General features: G+C 43.7%; 1 protein-coding gene across 1 annotated transcript in view; it reads right to left on the reverse strand.

The window, feature by feature from the left end:
* LOC124271600 (sushi, von Willebrand factor type A, EGF and pentraxin domain-containing protein 1-like) overlaps positions 1-26,689 on the reverse strand; it is a 58,113-nt gene that overhangs the window by 18,544 nt on the left and 12,880 nt on the right. Inside the window, exons 3-9 of the mRNA XM_046706750.1 lie at positions 26,018-26,197; positions 25,622-25,744; positions 24,039-24,227; positions 22,714-22,893; positions 21,979-22,191; positions 20,044-20,241; positions 19,647-19,838 (exon numbers count right to left, since the gene is read on the reverse strand). Coding sequence (XP_046562706.1) covers positions 19,647-19,838; positions 20,044-20,241; positions 21,979-22,191; positions 22,714-22,893; positions 24,039-24,227; positions 25,622-25,744; positions 26,018-26,197 — 1,275 coding nt within the window. The remainder of the gene's footprint in view (positions 1-19,646; positions 19,839-20,043; positions 20,242-21,978; positions 22,192-22,713; positions 22,894-24,038; positions 24,228-25,621; positions 25,745-26,017; positions 26,198-26,689) is intronic.

Consider the following 26,689-nt stretch of genomic DNA (forward strand, 5'->3'; position numbering starts at 1 on the left):
TGATGAACTTCATACATAGGAAAATTTCCACTAAATGATTATCTTCACACACAGGAACACTTCCATCCAGTGACTACCGTCATAAACAGGAACACATCCATCCAGTGATTACCGTCACACACAGAAACACTTCCATCCAGTGATTACCGTTACACACAGGAACACTTCCATTCTGTGATTACCTTCACACACAGAAACACTTCCACCCAGTGATTACTGTCACACACAGGAACACTTCCATCAAATGATTACAGTCACACACAGGAACACTTCCATCCAGTGATTACCTTCACACACAGAAACACTTTCATCCAGTGACTACCGTCACACACAAGAACACTTCCATCCAGTGATTACCTTCAAACACAGAAACACTTCCATCCAGTGACTATCGTCGAACACAGAAACACTTCCACCCAGTGATTACCGTCACACACAGAAACACTTCAACCCAGTGATTACTTTCACACACAGGAACACTTCCACCCAGTGATTACCGTCACACACAGGAACACTTCCATCCAGTGATTACCGTTACACACAGAAACAATTCCATTCAGTGATTACCGTCACACACAGAAACACTTCCATTCAGTGATTACCGTCACACACAGGAACACTTCCATCCAGTGATTACCGTCACACACAGAAACACTTCCATTCAGTGATTACCTTCAAACACAGAAACACTTCCATCCAGTGACTACTGTCGAACACAGAAACACTTCCACCCAGTGATTACAGTCACACAGAAACACTTCCATTCAGTGATTACCGTTACACACAGAAACACTTCCATTCTGTGATTACCGTCACACACAGAAACACTTCCATTCAGTGATTACCTTCAAACACAGAAACACTTCCATCCAGTGACTACTGTCGAACACAGAAACACTTCCACCCAGTGATTACCGTCACACACAGGAACACTTCCATTCAGTGATTACCGTTACACACATCAAAACTTCCATCCAGTGATTACCGTCAAACACAGAAACAGTTCCATTCAGTGATTATCTTCAGACAGAAACACTTCCACACAGTGACTAACTTCACACACAGGACCACTTCCACCAAGTGATTACCTTCACAAACAGGAACACTTCCACCCAGTGATTACCTTCACTTACAGGAATACTTGCACACAGTGATAACCTTCACACACAGAAAAAACACTTCAACCCAATGATTTCCCTCACACACAGGAAAACTTCCACCAGTGATTGCCTTCACACACAAGAACACTTTCATTCAGTGATTACCTTCACACACAGGAACATTTCCACTAAATGATTACCTTCATACACAGGAAAACTTCCATCCACTGATTACCTTCACACACAGGAACACTTCCACCCGGTGATTACCGTCACACACAGGAACACTTCCCTTCAGTAATTACCTTCACACACAGGAACACTTCAACTGAATGTTTACCTTCACACACGGGAACTCTTCCACCCAATGATTACCGTCACCCACAGGAACAATTCCACCTAGTGATTACCTTCAAACACAGGAATACTTCCATCCAGTGATTACAGTCACACACAGAAACACTTCCATTCAGTGATTACCGTTACACACAGAAACACTTCCATTCAGTGATTACCGTCACACACAGAAACACTTCCATTCAGTGATTACCTTCAAACACAGAAACACTTCCATCCAGTGACTACTGTCGAACACAGAAACACTTCCACCCAGTGATTACCGTCACACACAGGAACACTTCCATTCAGTGATTACCGTTACACACATCAAAACTTCCATCCAGTGATTACCGTCAAACAGAGAAACAGTTCCACCCAGTGATTACCTTCACACAGAAACACTTCCACACAGTGATTAACTTCACACACAGGACCACTTCCACCCAGTGATTACCTTCACAAACAGGAACACTTCCACCCAGTGATTACCTTCACTTACAGGAATACTTGCACACAGTGATAACCTTCACACACAGAGAAAACACTTCAACCTAATGATTTCCCTCACACACAGGAAAACTTCCACCAGTGATTGCATTCACACACAAGAACACTTTCATTCAGTGATTACCTTCACACACAGGAACATTTCCACTAAATGATTACCTTCATACACAGGAAAACTTCCATCCACTGATTACCTTCACACACAGGAACACTTCCACCCAGTGATTACCTTCACACACAGGAACACTTCCCTTCAGTAATTACCTTCACACACAGGAACACTTCAACTGAATGTTTACCTTCACACACGGGAACCCTTCCACCCAATGATTACCGTCACCCACAGGAACAATTCCACCTAGTGATTACCTTCAAACACAGGAATACTTCCATCCAGTGATTACAGTCACACACAGAAACACTTCCATTCAGTGATTACCTTCAAACACAGAAACACTTCCATCCAGTGATTACCGTCACACACAGAAACACTTCCATTCAGTGATTACCGTTACACACATCAAAACTTCCATCCAGTGATTACCTTCAGACAGAAACACTTCCACAAAGTTATTACCTTCACACACAGGACCACTTCCACCCAGTGATTACTGTCACACACAGGAACACTTCCATCAAGTGATTACTTTCAGACAGAAACACTTCCACAAATGTATTACCTTCACACAGGACCACTTCCACCCAGTGATTACTGTCACACACAGGAACACTTCCATCAAGTGATTACTTTCAGACAGAAACACTTCCACAAATTTATTACCTTCACACAGGACCACTTCCACCCAGTGATTACCTTCACACACAGGAACACTTCCATAAAGTGATTACCTTCAGACAGAAACACTTCCATTCAGTGATTACCTTTACAAACAGGAACACTTGCACACAGTGATAACCTTCACACAAGGAACACTTCCACCCAATGATTTCCTTCACACACAGGAAAACTTCCACCCAGTGATTGCCTTCACACAAAAGAACACTTCCATTTAGTGATAAACCTTCACACACAGGAACATTTCTACTAAATGATTACCTTTACACACAGGAACACTCCCAAGCAGTGATTACCTTCAGACACAGGAACACTTCCATCCAGTGATTACCTTCACACACAGGAAAACTTCCATCCAGTGATTACCTTCACACACACAAACACTTCCATTCAGTGATTACCTTCAAACACAGAAACACTTCCATCCAGTGACTACTGTCGAACACAGAAACACTTCCACTCAGTGATTACCATCTCACAGAAACACTTCCATTCAGTGATTACCGTTACACACATCAAAACTTCCATTCAGTGATTACCGTCAAACACAGAAACAGTTCCACTCAGTGATTACCTTCAGACAGAAACACTTCCACACAGTGATTAACTTCACACACAGGACCACTTCCACCCAGTGATTACCTTCACAAACAGGAACACTTCCATCCAGTGATTACCTTCAGACAGAAACACTTCCATTCAGTGATTACCTTCACTTACAGGAATACTTGCACACAGTGATAACCTTCACACACGGAACACTTCCACCCAAAGATTTCCATCACACACAGGAAAACTTCCACCAGTGATTGCCTTCACACACAAGAACACTTCCATTCAGTGATTACCTTCACACATAGGAACATTTCCACTAAATGATTATCTTCACACACAGGAAAACTTCCATCCAGTGACTACCGTCATAAACAGGAACACATCCATCGAGTGATTACCGTCACACACAGAAACACATCCATTGAGTGATTACCGTCACACACAGGAACACTTCCATTCTGTGATTACCTTCACACACAGAAACACTTCCACCCAGTGATTACTGTCACACACAGGAACACTTCTATCAAATGATTACAGTCACACACAGGAACACTTCCATCCAGTGATTACCTTCACACACAGAAACGCTTTCATCCAGTGACTACCGTCACACACAAGAACACTTCCATCAAGTGATTACCTTCAAACACAGAAACACTCCCATCCAGTGACTATCGTCGAACACAGAAACACTTCCACCAAGTGATTACCGTCACACACAGAAACACTTCCACCCAGTGATTACTTTCACACACAGGAACAGTTCCACCCGGTGATTACCGTCACACACAGGAACACTTCCATCGAGTGATTACCGTTACACACAGAAACAATTCCATCCAGTGATTACAGTCACACACAGAAACACTTCCATCCAGTGATTACCGTCACACACAGGAACACTTCAATCCAGTGATTACCGTCACACACAGGAACACTTCCATCCAGTGATTACCTTCAAACACAGAAACACTTCCATCCAGTGACTACTGTCGAACACAGAAACACTTCCACCCAGTGATTACAGTCACACAGAAACACTTCCATTCAGTGATTACCGTTACACACAGAAACACTTCCATTCAGTGATTACCGTCACACACAGAAACACTTCCATTCAGTGATTACCTTCAAACACAGAAACACTTCCATCCAGTGACTACTGTCGAACACAGAAACACTTCCACCCAGTGATTACCGTCAGACACAGGAACACTTCCATTCAGTGATTACCGTTACACACATCAAAACTTCCATCCAGTGATTACCGTCAAACACAGAAACAGTTCCACCCAGTGATTACCTTCAGACAGAAACACTTCCACACAGTGATTACCTTCAAACACAGAAACACTTCCATCCAGTGACTGTCGTCGAACACAGAAACACTTCCACCCAGTGATTACCGTCACACACAGAAACACTTCAACCCAGTGGTTACTTTCACACACAGGAACAGTTCCACCCGGTGATTACCGTCACACACAGGAACACTTCCATCGAGTGATTACCGTTACACACAGAAACAATTCCATTCAGTGATTACCGTCACACACAGGAACACTTCCACCCAGTGATTACCTTCACACACAGAAACAGTTCCCTTCAGTAATTACCTTCACACACAGGAACACTTCAACTGAATGTTTACCTTCACACACGGGAACCCTTCCACCCAATGATTACCGTCACCCACAGGAACAATTCCACCTAGTGATTACCTTCAAACACAGGAATACTTCCATCCAGTGATTACAGTCACAAACAGAAACACTTCCATTCAGTGATTACCTTCAAACACAGAAACACTTTCATCCAGTGACTACCGTCGAACACAGAAACACTTCCATTCAGTGATTACCGTCACACACAGAAACACTTCCATTCAGTGATTACCGTTACACACATCAAAACTTCCATCCAGTGATTACCTTCAGACAGAAACACTTCCACAAAGTTATTACCTTCACACACAGGACCACTTCCACCAGTGATTACTGTCACACACAGGAACACTTCCATCAAGTGATTACTTTCAGACAGAAACACTTCCACAAATTTATTACCTTCACACAGGACCACTTCCACCCAGTGATTACCTTCACACACAGGAACACTTCCATAAAGTGATTACCTTCAGACAGAAACACTTCCATTCAGTGATTACCTTTACAAACAGGAACACTTGCACACAGTGATAACCTTCACACAAGGAACACTTCCACCCAATGATTTCCTTCACACACAGGAAAACTTCCACCCAGTGATTGCCTTCACACAAAAGAACACTTCCATTTAGTGATAAACCTTCACACACAGGAACATTTCTACTAAATGATTACCTTTACACACAGGAACACTTCCAAGCAGTGATTACCTTCAGACACAGGAACACTTCCATCCAGTGATTACCTTCACACACAGGAAAACTTCCATCCAGTGATTACCTTCACACACACAAACACTTCCATTCAGTGATTACCTTCAAACACAGAAACACTTCCATCCAGTGACTATCGTCGAACACAGAAACACTTCCACCAAGTGATTACCGTCACACACAGAAACATTTCCACCCAGTGATTACTTTCACACACAGGAACAGTTCCACCCGGTGATTACCGTCACACACAGGAACACTTCCATCGAGTGATTACCGTTACACACAGAAACAATTCCATCCAGTGATTACAGTCACACACAGAAACACTTCCATCCAGTGATTACCGTCACACACAGGAACACTTCAATCCAGTGATTACCGTCACACACAGGAACACTTCCATCCAGTGATTACCTTCAAACACAGAAACACTTCCATCCAGTGACTACTGTCGAACACAGAAACACTTCCACCCAGTGATTACAGTCACACAGAAACACTTCCATTCAGTGATTACCGTTACACACAGAAACACTTCCATTCAGTGATTACCGTCACACACAGAAACACTTCCATTCAGTGATTACCTTCAAACACAGAAACACTTCCATCCAGTGACTACTGTCGAACACAGAAACACTTCCACCCAGTGATTACCGTCAGACACAGGAACACTTCCATTCAGTGATTACCGTTACACACATCAAAACTTCCATCCAGTGATTACCGTCAAACACAGAAACAGTTCCACCCAGTGATTACCTTCAGACAGAAACACTTCCACACAGTGATTACCTTCAAACACAGAAACACTTCCATCCAGTGACTGTCGTCGAACACAGAAACACTTCCACCCAGTGATTACCGTCACACACAGAAACACTTCAACCCAGTGGTTATTTTCACACACAGGAACAGTTCCACCCGGTGATTACCGTCACACACAGGAACACTTCCATCGAGTGATTACCGTTACACACAGAAACAATTCCATTCAGTGATTACCGTCACACACAGAAACACTTCCATCCAGTGATTACCGTCACACACAGGAACACTTCCATCCAGTGATTACCGTCACACACAGAAACACTTCCATCCAGTGATTACCTTCAAACACAGAAACACTTCCATCCAGTGACTACTGTCGAACACAGAAACACTTCCACCCAGTGATTACAGTCACACAGAAACACTTCCATTCAGTGATTACCGTTACACACAGAAACACTTCCATTCAGTGATTACCGTCACACACAGGAACACTTCCATTCAGTGATTACCGTTACACACACCAAAACTTCCATTCAGTGATTACCGTCAAACACAGAAACAGTTCCACCCAGTGATTACCTTCAGACAGAAACACTTCCACACAGTGATTAACTTCACACACAGGACCACTTCCACCAAGTGATTACCTTCACAAACAGGAACACTTCCACCCAGTGATTACCTTCACTTACAGGAATACTTGCACACAGTGATAACCTTCACACACAGAAAAAACACTTCAACCCAATGATTTCCCTCACACACAGGAAAACTTCCACCAGTGATTGCCTTCACACACAAGAACACTTTCATTCAGTGATTACCTTCACACACAGGAACACTTCCGCTAAATGATTATCTTCATACACAGGAAAACTTCCATCCACTGATTACCTTCACACACAGGAACACTTCCACCCAGTGATTACCTTCACACACAGGAACACTTCCCTTCAGTAATTACCTTCACACACAGGAACACTTCAACCGAATGTTTACCTTCACACACGGGAACTCTTCCACCCAATGATTACAGTCACACACAGGAACAATTCCACCTAGTGATTACCTTCAAACACAGGAATACTTCCATCCAGTGATTACAGTCACACACAGAAACACTTCCATCCAGTGATTACCTTCAAACACAGAAACACTTCCATCCAGTGACTACCGTCGAACACAGAAACACTTCCATTCAGTGATTACCGTCACACACAGAAACACTTCCATTCAGTGATTACCGTCACACACAGAAACACTTCCATTCAGTGATTACCGTTACACACATCAAAACTTCCATCCAGTGATTACCTTCAGACAGAAACACTTCCACAAAGTTATTACCTTCACATACAGGACCACTTCCACCCAGTGATTACTGTCACACACAGGAACACTTCCATCAAGTGATTACTTTCAGACAGAAACACTTCCACAAATTTATTACCTTCACACACAGGACCACTTCCACCCAGTGATTACCTTCACACACAGGAACACTTCCATAAAGTGATTACCTTCAGACAGAAACACTTCCATTCAGCGATTACCTTTACACACAGGAACACTTGCACACAGTGATAACCTTCACACACGGAACACTTCCACCCAATGATTTCCTTCACACACAGGAAAACTTCCACCCAGTGATTGCCTTCACACAAAAGAACACTTCCATTTAGTGATAAACCTTCACACACAGGAACATTTCTACTAAATGATAACCTTTACACACAGGAACACTTCCAAGCAGTGATTACCTTCAGACACAGGAACACTTCCATCCAGTGATTACCTTCACACACAGGAAAACTTCCATCCAGTGATTACCTTCACACACAGAAACACTTCCATTCAGTGATTACCTTTAAACACAGAAACACTTCCATCCAGTGACTACTGTCGAACACAGAAACACTTCCACTCAGTGATTACCATCTCACAGAAACACTTCCATTCAGTGATTACCGTTACACACATCAAAACTTCCATTCAGTGATTACCGTCAAACACAGAAACAGTTCCACTCAGTGATTACCTTCAGACAGAAACACTTCCACACAGTGATTAACTTCACACACAGGACCACTTCCACCCAGTGATTACCTTCACAAACAGGAACACTTCCACCCAGTGATTACCTTCACTTACAGGAATACTTGCACACAGTGATAACCTTCTCACAGAAAAAACACTTCCACCCAATGATTTCCCTCACACACAGGAAAACTTCCACCAGTGATTGCCTTCACACACAAGAACACTTTCATTCAGTGACTACCTTCACACACAGGAACATTTCCACTAAATGATTTTCTTCATACACAGGAAAACCTCCATCCACTGATTACCTTCACACACAGGAACACTTCCACCCAGTGATTACCTTCACACACAGGAACACTTCCCTTCAGTAATTACCTTCACACACAGGAACACTTCAACCGAATGTTTACCTTCACACACGGGAACTCTTCCACCTAATGATTACCGTCACCCACAGGAACAATTCCACCTAGTGATGACCTTCTATGAATACTTCTATCCAGTGATTACAGTCACACACAGAAACACTTCCATTCAGTGAGTACCTTCAAACACAGAAACACTTCCATCCAGTGACTACCGTCGAACACAGAACCACTTCCATTCAGTGATTACCGTTACACACATCAAAACTTCCATCCAGTGATTACCTTCAGACAGAAACTCTTCCACAAAGTTATTACCTTCACACACAGGACCACTTCCACCCAGTGATTACTGTCACACACAGGAACACTTCCATCAAGTGATTACTTTCAGACAGAAAAACTTCCACAAATTTATTACCTTCACACAGGACCACTTCCACCCAGTGATTACCTTCACACACAGGAACACATCCATCAAGTGATTACCTTCAGACAGAAACACTTCCATTCAGTGATTACCTTTACACACAGGAACACTTGCACACAGTGATAACCTTCACACAAGGAACACTTCCACCCAATGATTTCCTTCACACACAGGAAAACTTCCACCCAGTGATTGCCTTCACACAAACGAACACTTCTATTTAGTGATAAACCTTCACACACAGGAACATTTCTACTAAATGATTACCTTTACACACAGGAACACTTCCAAGCAGTGATTACCTTCAGACACAGGAACACTTCCACCCAGTGATTACCGTCACACACGGGAACTCTTCCACCCAATGATTACAGTCACCCGCAGGATCACTTCCACCCAGTGATTACAGTCACACACGGTATGCTTCCATCCAGTGATTACCCTCACACAGGAACACTTCCATTCAGTGATTACCGTCACACACAGAAACACTTCCGTTCAGTGATTACCTTCAAACACAGAAACACTTCCATCCAGTGACTACCGTCGAACACAAAAACACTTCCACCCAATGATTACCGTCACACACAGAAACAATTCCATTCAGTGATTACCGTTACACACATCAAAACTTCAACCGAGTGATTACCGTCACACAGAAACACTTCCATCTAGGGAATACCGTCACACACAAAAACACTTCCACCCAGTGATTACCTTCAGACAGAAACACTTCCACACATTTATTACCTTCACACACAGGACCACTTCCTCCCAGAGATTACCTTCACACACAGGAACACTTCCATAAAGTGATTACCTTCAGACAGAAACACATCCATTCAGTGATTACCTTCACACAGGAACACTTGCACACAGTGATAACCTTCACACACGGAACACTTCCACCCAATGATTTCCTTCACACACAGGAAATCTTGCACCAGTGACTGCCTTCACACACAAGAACACTTCCATTTAGTGAATACCTTCACACACAGGAATATTTCCACCCAATGATTACCTTCACACACAGGAACAGTTCCAAGCAGTGATTACCTTCACACACAGGAACACTTCCATCCAGTGATTACCTTCACACACAGGAAAACTTTCACACAGTGAGTACCTTCACACACGAAATACTTCCCTTCAGTGATTACCTTCACACACAAGAACACTTCCAACCAGAGATTACCTTAACACACGGAACACTTCCATCCAGTGACTACAATCACACACAGGAACACTTCCCTTCAGTAATTACGTTTACACACAGGAATACTTCCACCCAATGATTACCTTCACACACGGGAACTCTTTCACCCAATGATTACCGTCACCCACAGGAACACTTCCACACAGAGATTACCTTCACTCACAGGAACACTTCCACACAATGATTACCTTCACACACGGAATACGTAGAGACAGTGCTTACCTCCACACAGAGGAACACTTACATCAAGTGATTAAATTCACGAACAGGAACACTTCCACCCAATGATTACGTTCACACACAGGAACACTTCCACTCAATGATTAACTTCAAACACAGGAACACGTCCACCCAGTGATTACCTTTGCACACAGGAACACTTCCATTCTATGATTACCTTCACACACAGGAACACTTCGACCTAGTGATTACCTTCACACACATGAACAATTCCACCCAATGATTACCTTCATACACAGGAACACTTCCACCCAGTGATTACCTTCACTGACATTTTAAACACTTCCATTCAGTGATTACCCTCACACATGAACACTTCCACACAGTGAATACCTTCACACAGGAACACTTCCAATCAGTGATTACCTTCACACACGGAACACGTCCACCCAGTGATTACCTTTGTACACAGGAACACTTCCACCTAATGATTACCTTCAAACACAGGAACACTTCGACCAAGTGATTACCTTCACACACAGGAACAATTCCGCCCAATGATTACCTTCACACACAGGAACACTTCCACACAGTGATTACCTTCACACACAGAGACACACTTCCAATTCAGTGATTACCTTCACATAGGAACACTTGCAGCCATTGATTACCTTCACACACAGGAGCACTTCAACTCAAAGATAACCTTCACACACAGAAACACTTCCATTCAGTGATTACCTTCACACACGAAACACTTCCACCCAGTGATTACCTTCACACACAGGAACACTTCCACCAAGTGAATACCTTCACATACATTTTAAACACTTCCACCCAGTGATTACCTTCACAGACAGGAACACTTCCACCCAGTGATTACCTTCACACACAGGAACACTTACATTCAGTGATTACCTTCACAGACAGGAACACTTCCACCCAGTGATTACCTTCATATAAAGGAACACTTTCACAGAGTGATTAACGTCACACACAGGAACTCTTCCACCCAATGATTACTTTCACACACACAGGAACATTTCCACCTAGTGATTACCGTCACACACAGAAACACTTCCAAACAGTGATTATTTTCACACACAGGAACACTTCCACCCAGTGATTACCGTCACACACAGAAACACTTCCACCAGTGATTGCCTTCACACACAAGAACACTTCCATTCAGTGATTACCTTCACACACAGGAACATTTCCACTAAATGATAATCTTCATACACAGGAAAACTTTAACCGAGTGATTACTTGACACACAGGAACACTTCCATCCAGTGATTGCCTTCACACACAGGACCACTTCCACCCAATCATTACCTTCACACACAGGAACACCTCCACCAAGGGATTACCGTCACACACAGGAACACTTCAATTCAGTGATGACCTTCACACACAGAAACGATTTTTATCAGTGATTACCGTCACACACAGAAACACTTCCATCCAGTGATTACCGTCACACACAGGAACACTTCCATCCAGTGATTACCGTTACACACAGAAACAATTCCATTCAGTGATTACCTTCAAACACAGAAACACTTCCATCCAGTGACTACTGTCGAACACAGAAACACTTCCACCCAGTGCTTACAGTCACACAGAAACACTTCCATTCAGTGATTACCGTTACACACAGAAATACTTCCATTCAGTGATTACCGTCACACACAGAAACACTTTCATTCAGTGATTACCTTCAAACACAGAAACACTTCCATCCAGTGACTACTGTCGAACACAGAAACACTTCCACACAGTGATTACCGTCACACAGAAACACTTCCATTCAGTGATTACCGTTACACACATCAAAACTTCCATCCAGTGATTACCGTCAAACACAGAAACAGTTCCACCCAGTGATTACCTTCAGACAGAAACACCTCCACACAATGATTAACTTCACACACAGGACCACTTCCACCCAGTGATTACCTTCACACACAGGAACACTTCCATAAAGTGATTACCTTCAGACAGAAACACTTCCATTCAGTGATTACCTTTACACACAGGAACACTTGCACACAGTGATAACCTTCACACAAGGAGCACTTCCACCCAATGATTTCCTTCACACACAGGAAAACTTCCACCCAGTGATTGCCTTCACACAAAAGAACACTTCCATTTAGTGATAAACCTTCACACACAGGAACATTTCCAGTAAATGATTACCTTTACTCTCAGGAACACTTCCAAGCAGTGATTACCTTCAGACACAGGAACACTTCCATCCAGTGATTACCTTCACACACAGGAAAACTTCCACCCAGTGATTACCTTCACACACGGAATACTTCCCTTAAGTGATTACCTTCACACACAGGAACACTTCCACCCACTGATTATCTTAACACACGGAACACTTCCACCCAGTGTTTACCGTCACACACAGGAACACTTCCCTTCAGTAATGACCTTCACACACAGGAACACTTCAACCAAATGATTACAGTCACCCACAGGAACACTTCCATTCAGTGATTACCTTTACACACGGAATGCTTCCATCCAGTGATTACCTTCACACACAGGAACACTTCCATTCAGTGATTACTGTCACACACAGGAACACTTACAGTCACACACAGAAACACTTCCATCCAGTGATTACCGTCACACACAGAAACACTTCCATTCAGTGATTACCTTCAAACACAGAAACACTTCCATCCAGTGACTACCGTCGAACACAGAAACACTTCCACCCAATCATTACCGTCACACACAGAAACAATTCCATCCAGTGATTACCGTTACACACATCAAAACTTCCACCGAGTGATTACCGTCACACAGAAACACTTTTATCTAGGGAATACCGTCACACACAAAAACACTTCCACCCAGTGATTACCTTCAGACAGAAACACTTCCACACATTTATTACCTTCACACACAGGACCACTTCCACCCAGAGGTTACCTTCACACACAGGAACACTTCCATAAAGTGATTACCTTCAGACAGAAACACTTCCATTCAGTGATTACCTTCGCACACAGGAACACTTACACACAGTGATAACCTTCACACAGAAAAAACACTTCCACCCAGTGATTTCCTTCACACACAGGAAATCTTCCACCAGTGATTGCCTTCACACACAAGAACATTTCCACTAAATGATTACCTTCACACACAGGAACACTTCCACCCAATGATTACCTTCACACACAGGAACACTTCCAAGCAGTGATTACCTTCACACACAGGAACACTTCCATCCAGTGATTACCTTCACACACAGGAACACTTCCATCCTGTGATTACCTTCACACACAAGAACACTTCCAACCAGTGATTACCTTAACACACGGAACTCTTCCACCCAATGATTACCGTCACCCGCAGGAACACTTTCACCCAGTGATTACCTTCACACACGGAATACTCCAATCAAGTGATTTCCTTCACACACAGGAACACTTCCACAAAATGATTACCTTCACACACGGAACAGGTAGAGACAGTGCTTACCTCCAAACACAGGAACACTTCCATCAAGTGGTTACCTTCACACAGGAACATTTACATTCAGTGACTACCTTCTCACACGGAACACGTAGAGACAATGCTTACCTCCACACACAGGAACACTTCAACCCAATGATTACCTTCACATACAGAAAGACTTCCACCCAATGATTCAAATGATTAAATTCACACACAGGAACACGTCCACTCAGTGATCACCTTCGCACACAGGAACACTTCCACCTAATGATTACCTTCACATACATTATATACACTTCCATTCAGTGATTACCTTTACACACATGAACACTTCCAATCAGTGATTACCTTCACACACAGAACACTTCTACCCAATGATTATCTTCACACACAGGAACGCTTACATTCAGTGATTACCTTCACACACAGGAACACTTCCACCCAGTGATTACCTTCACACACAGGAACACTTACATTCAGTGATTACCTTCAGAGACAGGAACGCTTCCACCCAGTGATTACCTTCATATACAGGAACACTTCCACAGAGTGATTAATGTCACACACAGGTACACTTCCACCCTGTGATTACCTCACACACAGGAACCCTTCCACCAAATGATTACCTTAACACACAGAGAAACACTTCCATTCAGTGATAAACCTTCACACACAGGAACATTTCGACCCAAAGATTACCTTCACGCAGAGGTACACTTACACCCAGTGATTACCTTCACACACAGGAACACTTCCATTCAGTGATTACCTTCACACACTGAACACTTCCATCTAGTGATTACCTTCATATACAGGAACACTTCCACCCAATGATTACCTTCACACACAGGAACACTATCACCTCATGATTACCTTCACACACAGAGAAACACTTCCATTCAGTGATTACCTTCGCACACAGAAAAAACACTTAAAACCCAGTGAGCACCTTCACACACAGGAACACTTCCACCCAAGGATTACCTTCACACACAAGAACACTTCCATTCAGTGATAACCTTCACACACTGAACACTTCCACCCAATGATTATCTTCAGACACATGAACACTTCAACCGAGTGATTACTTCACACACAGGAACACTTCCATCCAGTGATTTCCTTCACACACAGGACCACTTCCACCCAATCATTACCTTCACACACAGGAACACCTCCACCGATTGATTACCTTCACACACAGAAACACTTCCACAAAGTGATTACCTTCACACACAGGAACACTTCCACACAGTGATTACCTTCTCACACAGGAACACTTCCATTCAGTGATTACCTTGACAAACAGGAACACTTCCATCAAGACATTACCTCACACACAGGAACATTTCCATTCTATGATTACCTTCACACACAGAAACACTTCCACCCAGTGATTACCTTCACACACGGAATACTTCCCTTCTGTGATTACCTTCACACACAAGAACACTTCCACACAATGATTACCTTCACACACGGGAATTCTTCCATTCAGTGATTACCTTCACACACGGAACACTTCCACCCAATGATTACCTTCACACACAGGAACACTTCCATTCAGTGATTACCTTCACACACGGAACACTTCCACCCAATGATTACCTTCACACACAGGAACACTTACATTCAGTGATTACCTTCAGAGACAGGAACGCTTCCACCCAGTGATTACCTTCATATACAGGAACACTTCCACAGAGTGATTAATGTCACACACAGGGACCCTTCCACCCTGTGATTACCTCACACACAGGAACCCTTCCACCAAATGATTACCTTAACACACAGAGAAACACTTCCATTCAGTGATAAACCTTCACACACAGGAAAATTTCGACCCAAAGATTACCTTCACGCAGAGGTACACTTACACCCAGTGATTACCTTCACACACAGGAACACTTCCATTCAGTGATTACCTTCACACACGGAACACTTCCACCAAATGATTATCTTCACACACAGGAACACTTCCACACAGTGATTTCCTTCTCACACAGGAGAACTTCGACTCAATGATTACCTTCACACACAGAAAAACACTTAAAACCCAGTGAGCACCTTCACACACAGGAACACTTCCAGCCAATGATTACCTTCACACACCAGAACACTTCCATCTAGTGATTACCTTCATATACAGGAACACTTCCACCCAATGATTACCTTCACACACAGGAACACTATCACCTCATGATTACCTTCACACACAGAGAAACACTTCCATTCAGTGATTACCTTCACACACTGAACACTTCCACCGAATGATTATCTTCAGACACAGGAACACTTCAACCGAGTGATTACTTCACACACAGGAACACTTCCATTCTGTGATTTCCTTCACACACAGGACCACTTCCACCCAATCATTACCTTCACACACAGGAACACCTCCACTGAATGATTACCTTCACACACAGAAACACGTCCACATAGTGATTACCTTCACACACTGGAACACTTCCATTCAGTGATTACCTTGACAAACAGGAACACTTCCATCAAGAGATTACCTCACACACAGGAACATTTCCATTCTATGATTACCTTCACACAGAAACACTTCCACCCAGTGATTACCTTCACACACGGAATACTTCCCTTCAGTGATTACCTTCACACACAAGAACTCTTCCACCCAGTGATTACGTTAACACACGGAACACTTCCACACAATGATTACCTTCACACACGGGAACTCTTCCACCCAATGATTACCGTCACCCGCAGGAACACTTTCACCCAGTGATTACCTTCACACACGGAATACTCCCATCAAGTGATTACCTTCACACACAGGAACACTTCCACAAAGTGATTACCTTCACACACGGAACAGGTAGAGACAGTGCTTACCTCCAAACACAGGAACACTTCCATCAAGTGATTACCTTCACACAGGAACATTTACATTCAGTGACTACCTTCACACACGGAACACGTAGAGACAGTGCTTACCTCCACACACAGGAACACTTCAACCCAATGATTACCTTCACACAGAAAGACTTCCTCCCAATGATTCAAATGATTAAATTCACAGACAGGAACACGTCCACTCAGTGATCACCTTCGCACGAAGGAACACTTCCACCTAATGATTACCTTCAAACACAGGAACACTTCGACCCAGTGAGTACCTTCACACACAGGAACAATTCCACGCAATGATTACCTTCACACACAGGAACACTTACATTCAGTGATTACCTTCACACACAGGAACACTTCCACCCATCGATTACCTTCACACAGTGGAACACTTCGACCCAATGATTATCTTCACACACAGGAACACTTTCATTCAGTGATTACCTTCACACACAGGAACACTTCCACCAAATGATTACCTTCACACACAGAGAAACACTTCCATTTAGTGATAAACCTTCACACACAGGAACATTTCGACCAAAGATTACCTTCACACACGGAACCCTTCAACCCAATGAATATCTTCACACACAGGAACACTTACATTCAGTGATTACATTCACACACAGGAACACTTCCACCCAGTGATTACCTTCACACACAGGAACACTTCCATTCAGTGATTACCTTCACACACGGAACACTTCCACCCAATGATTATCTTCACACACAGGAACATTTACATTCAGTGATTACCTTCACAGACAGGAACACTTCCATCCAGTGATTACCTTCACACACAGGAGAACTTCGACCCTACGATTACCTTCACACACAGAAACACTTCCATTTAGTGATTACCTTCATATACAGGAACACTTCCACCCAATGATTACCTTCACACACAGGAACACTTCCATTCAGTGATTACCTTCATATACAGGAACACTTCAACCAAATGATTACCTTCACATACAGGATCACTTCCACTTAATTATTGCCTTCACACACATGAACACTTCCACCCAATGATTGTCTTCACACATAGAGAAACACTTCCATTCAGTGATAAACCTTCACACACAGGAACATTTCGACCGAAAGATTACCGTCACACACAGGAAATCTTCGACCCAATGATTACCTTCACACACAGGAACACTTCCACCTCATGATTACCTTCACACACAGGAACACTACCATTCAGTGATTACCTTCACACACAGAAAAAACACTTCCACCCAGTGTTTACCTTCACACACAGGAACACTTCCAATCAGTGATTACCTTCACACTGAACACTCCCACCCAATGATTATCTTCACACAGGAACACTTACATTCAGTGACTACCTGCACAGACAGGAACACTTCCACCCAGTGATTACCTTCAGATATAGGAACACTTTCATTCAGTGATTACATCCATATACATTATAAACACTTCCACCCAATGATTACCTTCACACACAGGAACACTTCCATTCAGTGATTACCTTCACACACAGGAACACTTCCACCCAGTGAATACCTTCACATATAGGAACACTTTCATTCAGTGATTACATTGATATACATTATAAACACTTCCACCCAGTGATTACCTTCATATACAGGAACACTTGAACCGAGTGATTAATGTCACACACAGGAACACTTCCATTCTGTGATTACCTTAACAGACACAGAGAAACACTTCCATTCAGTGATTATCGTCACACACAGAGAAACACTTCCATTCAGTGATTACCGTCACACACAGGAACACTTCCATCCAGAGATTACCTCACACACAGGAACACTTCCGCCCAATGATTACCTTCACACACAGGAACACTTCCACCCAGTGATTACCTTCACCCACACAGGAACACTTCCATTCATTGATTACCGTCACACACAGAGAAACATTTCCATTCAGTGATTACCGTCACACACACAGAAACACTTCCATTCAGTGATTGCCGTCACACACAGAGAAACACTTCCACCCAGTGATTACCTTCACACACAGGAGCACTTCCATTCATTGATTACCGTCACACACAGAGAAACACTTCCATTCAGTGATTACCGTCACACACAGAGAAACACTTCCATTCAGTGATTATCGTCACACACAGAAAAACACTTCCACCCAGTGATTACCTTCACAAACAGGAGCACTTCCATTCATTGATTACCGTCACACACAGAGAAACACTTCCATTCAGTGATTACCGTCACACACACAGAAACACTTCCATTCAGTCATTACTGTCACACACAGAGAAACACTTCCATTCAGTGATTATCGTCACACACAGAAAAACACTTCCACCCAGTGATTACCTTTACACACAGGAACACTTCCATTCAGTGATTACCATCACACACAGAGAAACACTTCCATTCAGTGATTACCTTCACACACAGGAACACTTCCACCCACTGATTACCTTTACACACAGGAACATATCCACCCAGTGATTACCTTCACATAGAGAGACACTTCCATTCTGTGATTACCTTCACTCACTGGAATATTTCCATTCAGTGATTACCTTCACACACAGGAACACTTCCACCCAGTGATTACCTTCACACACAGGAACACTTCCCGTCCACGATGCTGACTTAGCGGTGTCTGAGTAGACGCAGGTGCGGCTGTCATCGGGAACAGGTGTGAATCCAGGTCTTGTACACCTGTAAGCCACAACCTTCCCCTGCTCGTAGCTGTCAAATATCTGCTCCGATCCCCCGGGCGTACCTGGATCCGGGCACTTCGTAGCTGGAAACACAACAATGCCCATAGTGTCTGCCTATAGGTTCTTGGATGTACTTTTACACCACGCCCATTCCACCATCGTCTTGAAAATAAATGTAGATACTACGACTGCCTTATCATCTGCATATTGAAATCAAACGTCAGTCGTCATCACTGTACTATATTTACTGCACTTCCAGACATGATACACGCACATGTGGATATTTACCTTTGCAGGTGAGGTTACCAAATCCCCATCGACCATTTTCTCGGCATCTCACAGTGGTGGAGTTTTCAGTCGATACCCCAGATAGTGTCGCCCCTGTACTGCAGCTGAACTCAAAGTACGTCCCAAACGTTGATCCTGTCGTCTCGAGGTCAGGATTGTTAAGGCCAGCGATGTCCTCCACAGGTCCACAGTCAACAACTGAAACATTAGTAAACATATATTTCATGAGTCCACAAAACTCAAATGTTTACTGACGAATGAATTCTTGCATTGACTTGATCGGGTTTGCCTGTACCCACACTTACCACACGTACTCACGACTGGCGACCACGTGATGTCTTCACGTGACTGTAACTTTCGAACACATGGTACAAAAACCGCAACTACACGGCGGGTCATTAACGTTCTGCTTTCATACTTGGGAGATGTAACTGTATGCAAACATGCAGCATCCTTCCCACAATCATCACAAATGATCATTGACTACATCATCAGCATGCATTGAAGAATCACTTTCACATACAGTGATAGAAAGCCTTTCTTACAAATTACCGCAAAGCAATTACCATGGCAGTACCAAAAGTAGCACCAAACGTTTTATCTGAAATAAAAGAAGTGATTAAAGCAATGAAGACAATGAACATTCACCTTGCTGCTACATTGGTCAAGCTTCCGAAACAGACCCAACTGCTGTTCTTTATCTCACCTGGACAGATGGGGGAGTCGCCTTGTCAGGTATATGTCATTGTCTCACTGTCATACATTATCTCACCTGAACAGATGGGGGGAGTCGCCTTGTCAGGTATATGTCGTTGTCTCACTGTCATACATTATCTCACCTGGACAGATGGGGGAGTCGCCTTGTCAGGTATATGTCTTCTTCTCACTGTCATACATTATCTCACCTGGACAGATGGGGGAGTCGCCTTGTCAGGTATATGTCTTTGCCTCACTGTCATACACATTATCTCACCTGGACAGATGGGGGAGTCGCCTTGTCAGGTATATGTCATTGTCTCACTGTCATACATTATCTCACCTGGACAGGAGGGGGAGTCGCCTTGTCAGGTATATGTCTTTGCCTCACTGTCATACATTATCTCACCTGGACAGATGGGGGAGTCGCCTTGTCAGGTATATGTCGTTGTCTCACTGTCATACATTATCTCACCTGGACAGATGGGGGAGTCGCCTTGTCAGGTATATGTCATTGTCTCACTGTCATACATTATCTCACCTGAACAGATGGGTGTGCCGCCTTGTCAGGTATATGTCATTGTCTCACTGTCATACATTATCTCACCTGAACACCACTGTCATACATTATCTCACCTGGACAGATGGGAAGTCGCCTTGTAAGGTATATGTCTTCTTCTCACTGTCATACATTATCTCACCTGGACAGATGGGGAGTCGCCTTGTCAGGTATATGTCTTCGTCTCCACTGTCATGTCATTATCTCACCTGGACAGATGGGGAGTCACCTTGTCAGGTATATGTCGGGAGTCTCACTGTCATACATTATCTCATGACAGATGGGGAGTCTGTCTCCTTGTCATACATTATCTCACCTGGACAGATATAGTCGCCTTGTCAGGTCTTCTTCTCACTGTCATACATTATCTACTTGTCAGGTATATGTCGTTGTCTCACTGTCATACATTATCTCACCAGGACAGATGGGGGAGTCGCCTTGTCAGGTATATGTCGTTGTCTCACTGTCATACATTATCTCACCCGGACAGATGGGGGAGTCGCCTTGTCAGGTATATGTCTTTGCCTCACTGTCATACATTATCTCACCTGGACAGATGGGGGAGTCGCCTTGTCAGGTATATGTCATTGTCTCACTGCCATACATTATCTCACCTGGACAGATGGGGGAGTCGCCTTGTCAGGTATATGTCTTTGCCTCACTGTCATGCTTTATCTCACCTGGACAGATGGGGGAGTCGCCTTGTAAGGTATATGTCTTCGTCTTGCTGTCATAGGCACAGTAGAGGGTCTTGTTGAAGGTGGAGTTATCCTCCTTCCTGCACCCTATAACCACCTTGCCCTTGAACGGAACAGGAGTTGTCGGGACAATGCGAACCGCCCTCTCCTTCTGGACATCCGTCCCTTGTCGTGTCTGTGCTGAGCAGGAAACAGCTGTAATGATGAAAGGAGAATGACACTGACAATATCAACACGGGCAATGTAACACCTGTAATGATGAAAGGAGAATAACACTGACAATATCAACACGGGCAATGTAACTGCTGTAATGATGAAAGGAGGGTGACACTGACAATATCAACACGGGCAATGTAACTGCTGCAATGATGAAAGGAGAATAACACTGACAATATCAACACGGGCAATGTAACTGTTGTAAGGCTAAGAACAGTTGGGCATGTACAGTATGTAACACAGAAAACATGTGACAGCTGAATATACAAGTGACAAAATCAGTTGGTGAGATGAACAAGATAGATTGTTCTACGGATTGTAATATAGAGGTTGTATATCCATAGGACTTTATACCTTGTTACTTCCATCATGTATAACATGCTAAGCCCAAATTTGAATACCTAACTGAGATATTTTGGTCAAACATATGGATGTCAATTTCGAACTTTAGGATGCAGAGTCACGGTGCCACCCAGCTGTACCTTCAGCCCACCCACTCACCTGTGCAAGTAGGATCAGATCCAGACCAGGTTCCAGGTGCCTGACATGTCCTCGTCTCATCTCCGCTCAAGGAGAATCCCAGCTGGCAGCTGTACATAATCTCATCCTGGTAGAAGAAGGTCTGCTTCTCACTGTGTAGGACGCCATTGGTGACATCACTAGGACGAGGACACGTGTTCCCTGAAATACGGATGGTGTGGAATAAAACGAACGTTGAGAAAATGACGCTAAAAGTAATTCCCAGGCGTGAAGTAATTATTATAAGATATTTCACGCGACCCGTGAAGATCCGGGGTAGAATAGATCTTCAGCAACCCATGTGCTTGCCATAAAAGGCGACTATGCTTGTCGTAAAAGGCGACTAACGGGATCGGGTGGTCAGTTTCGCTGACTTGGTTGACACATGTCATCGGTTCCCAATTGCGCAGATCGATGCTCATGCTGTTGATCACTGGAATGTCTGGTCCAGAATCGATTATTTACAGACCGCCGCCATATAGCTGGGATATTGCTGAGTGCAGCGTAAAACTAAACTCACTCACTCACATATCCACGCAACTAGTGCATGCTCAAGGCGCTGCTATGTTTTCCCTCGATCATTGGATGTCAGTGTCGCACATCGTAAAATCAATCTCAACTTGGGAGTATACCACTCTTGCAGCCACTAGGAGCACCGAGTTATTGTGGCTCTCTCTTCCTAACGAGGTACCCATTCACAGCTGGGTGGACTGGGATACTTAGTCACTGTACTTAGTCCAAGTTCACTGCACGTTGCTGTACCCGCAACTAGGTGTTTGCACGTATTCATGTGGCCACCATCTGGTCATATACCAACGGATTCGTGGGGTTCTTTTAAGTGCACATGGCTGCGTACTGTACGCTGGGGGTTGACTCCAAGGTTGACTCCAAGGTTTTTTACCCGGTCACAGGTGGGCTCGATCCCGACACCTAAACCTCGCTGGATCACTAGCCTGGCGCCTTAGCGAGATCACCCACCGCCCCCTGACATAGTAATGAAGGTAATAAACACGGAAACTCAGCCACGTTTGCTACCTGGCCCTTCAGTATTCCAGCTGTGCTGTAGCTAGATATGACCTACCCTGTCATTACGAAGCATGATATTGTGTTGCACCTTCTAATTACGTCCCACCTATACTAGGAGCTGCTGACGTTGCTGCTTTGACTATACGCGCCTTGTCATTGTTTTATGTACCCTGCAAATTAAAGTCCATCCAAGCTATCTGATGTCTTTAATTCAGCAGTTATGTCATCATGATATGTTAAGTGTCCACATTACCGCCACTGTCGCTACTGAAGCTACTCACGGACACACGAGTGGTTCACATGGTAAACGTCAAGTCTCCTGAGACCAGTCTCCCCTTCCACGATGTACTTCGAGTTGGTTCCATTTTCAAACAGTTTGTATCCGTCCTTGCAGGTGCAGGTGTAGGATCCCGCGGAGTTCTTGCAGCTGTGTTGGCAGCCGCCGCTACCGTCACCGCACTCGTTGATATCTGTGACGTAAGCTCAAGTAGTCACCAACCTATAGTACATCGAACCACTGCTGGCCGAGGTTAGCCCATTGTTAACTTGAAATACACTGCATCACTTCACCAACCAACAGTACCTGTAACCACTGCTGGCCGAGGTTAGCCCATTGTTAACTTGAAATACACTGCATCACTTCACCAACAAATAGTACCTGTAACCACTGCTCGCCGAGGTTAGCCCATTGTTAACTTGAAATACACTGTATCCCTTCACGAACCAATAGGACCTGTAACCACTGCTGGCCGAGGTTAGCCCATTGTTATCTTGAAATACACAGCACCACTTCACCAACCAATAGTACCTGTAACCACTGCTCGCCGGGGTTAGCCCAATGTTAACTTGAAATACACTGCATCACTTCACCAACCAACAGTACACACCAACCACTGCTGGCCGAGGTTAGCCCATTGTTAACTTGAAATACACTGCATCACTTCACCAACCAACAGTACCTGTAACCACTGCTCACCGGGGTTAGCCCATTGTTAACTTGAAATACACTGCATCACTTCACCAACCAATAGTACCTGTAACCACTGCTCGCCGAGGTTAGCCCATTGTTATCTTGAAATACACTGCATCACTTCACCAACCAATAGTACCTGTAACCACTGCTGGCCGAGGTTAGCCCAATGTTAACTTGAAATACACTGCATCACTTCACCAACCAACAGTACACACCAACCACTGCTGACCGAGGTTAATCCATTGTTAACTTGAAGTACACTGTATCACTTCACCAACCAACAGTACCTGTAACCACTGCTGGCCGAGGTTAGCCCATTGTTAACTTGAAATACACTGCATCACTTCACCAACCAACAGTACACACCAACCACTGCTGACCGAGGTTAATCCATTGTTAACTTGAAATGCACTTCATCCCTTCACCAACCAACAGTACCTGTAACCACTGCTGCCCGAGGTTAGCCCATTGTTAACTTGAAGTACAATGTAGCTTTCATCATCTCAACAGTTCAGAAGATTGTGATGATGCTTACAGCGATTTTCAGTTAACTTTTAAATTGAATGCATTTTGTTTTCAGAGTATGAATCCTTTATTCAGTGGTAGGTACTAATTCCCACCCTCATTGTCCAAATACCCTGCACGGTTGGTCGAAAGTACCCGGGTTACCGGAGCCCTTAATGGGCCCCTGAGGGCGAGCAGGGGAGACCTTGGGTCTTTGATAAGTGCCATGGGGGCTTGGCTGATTGAGGAAATTGAAACTTGCATTTCCGAATTATGCCCCAAAAATCAATACAAAACATGTTTTAACATGTCACTTTCGACTGCAGTACTCTTTCGCTACACTGAGTTGATATTGAACATAACTAAATGCATGTTGTACACTCGAACCTTCACACTGCACGACAGTCCCTGGTCTGTAGCCCTGTCTGCACACACACTTGTGGGAGCCGACATTGTTCACACAGGTCTGTGTAGACAAGCAAGGGGACTTGGTGACACACTCGTCTTCATCTACACAGAAAACATCGCATGAAAGTTTCAACGAAGACCAAATATTGCTGGGAAACTTCTGACACATGCGATGAATATCAATCAGAGTTAAACAAGTTTAACGTTAGAGGAGACCTGTATACCCCAGCCTGCCTATAACTCTAGTTCTTCTCACCTCAGTGAAGTTATTACACAGATTACACAAACAAGTTCTAACATCCCACAGGTGAATATCTCCAGCTCATGTTTCTGGCCTTTGAATGTAGCTGAGTTAATAGAATTCACTATACATACCCACGCAGGAGACTTCCTCAAATCTGCCATCCGCTTTACACGTGAGGACGGCGACTGTTTTGTTTGTTGTGGAGGCCCAATAGCCAGGCTCACACGCCAGATTTACCTTGTCCTCGAAATCAGCTGGCTTCTCCACGCTCAGGGAGCCCATTGAAATTTCAGGGAGTGGACATTTGATCCCTGGGAAACAGATATAAAATATACATGTAGTTACATCAATAAGCGGATTGGTAGAACACATGTAAATCTGTAATAAATGAATATTGTATTTTCTTCCTTGAAACAGCCTGTTTTAGTGGTATTTACTTATACATTTTCAGTGTGACTGTGTTTGGATTTGGTGTGCTCCAGTTGGTGTCGCATCATTTCTTCAAGTTGCCTGACACGTGACAATGTGTGTTGTTTCATCTATGTAAAAGCTAATAATTCGGCTACTTACTGATATATGAAATAAATAAATAGGTCTCACAAGAGGCTGCTGTGCATTTCTAGTGATATCTAGTGGCAGCAAATGATTGAAGAGCTCGTAAATTGTCGAGAGTTGCCAGCCGCATCAAGTAAACCTTCGATTTGATCATGGGTTATTTATTTGCGTTATGTAATTACAAACGTGGGATGTAATGGGTAGACCCAGACGGATTTGTGGATAATACTTTGGAAGAAGAAAATAGC

This window comes from Haliotis rubra, unplaced genomic scaffold, assembly GCF_003918875.1.
Source record: "Haliotis rubra isolate DU_JTF1 unplaced genomic scaffold, ASM391887v1 Scf1616, whole genome shotgun sequence".
In the NCBI taxonomy this organism is placed as follows: domain Eukaryota; kingdom Metazoa; phylum Mollusca; class Gastropoda; order Lepetellida; family Haliotidae; genus Haliotis; species Haliotis rubra.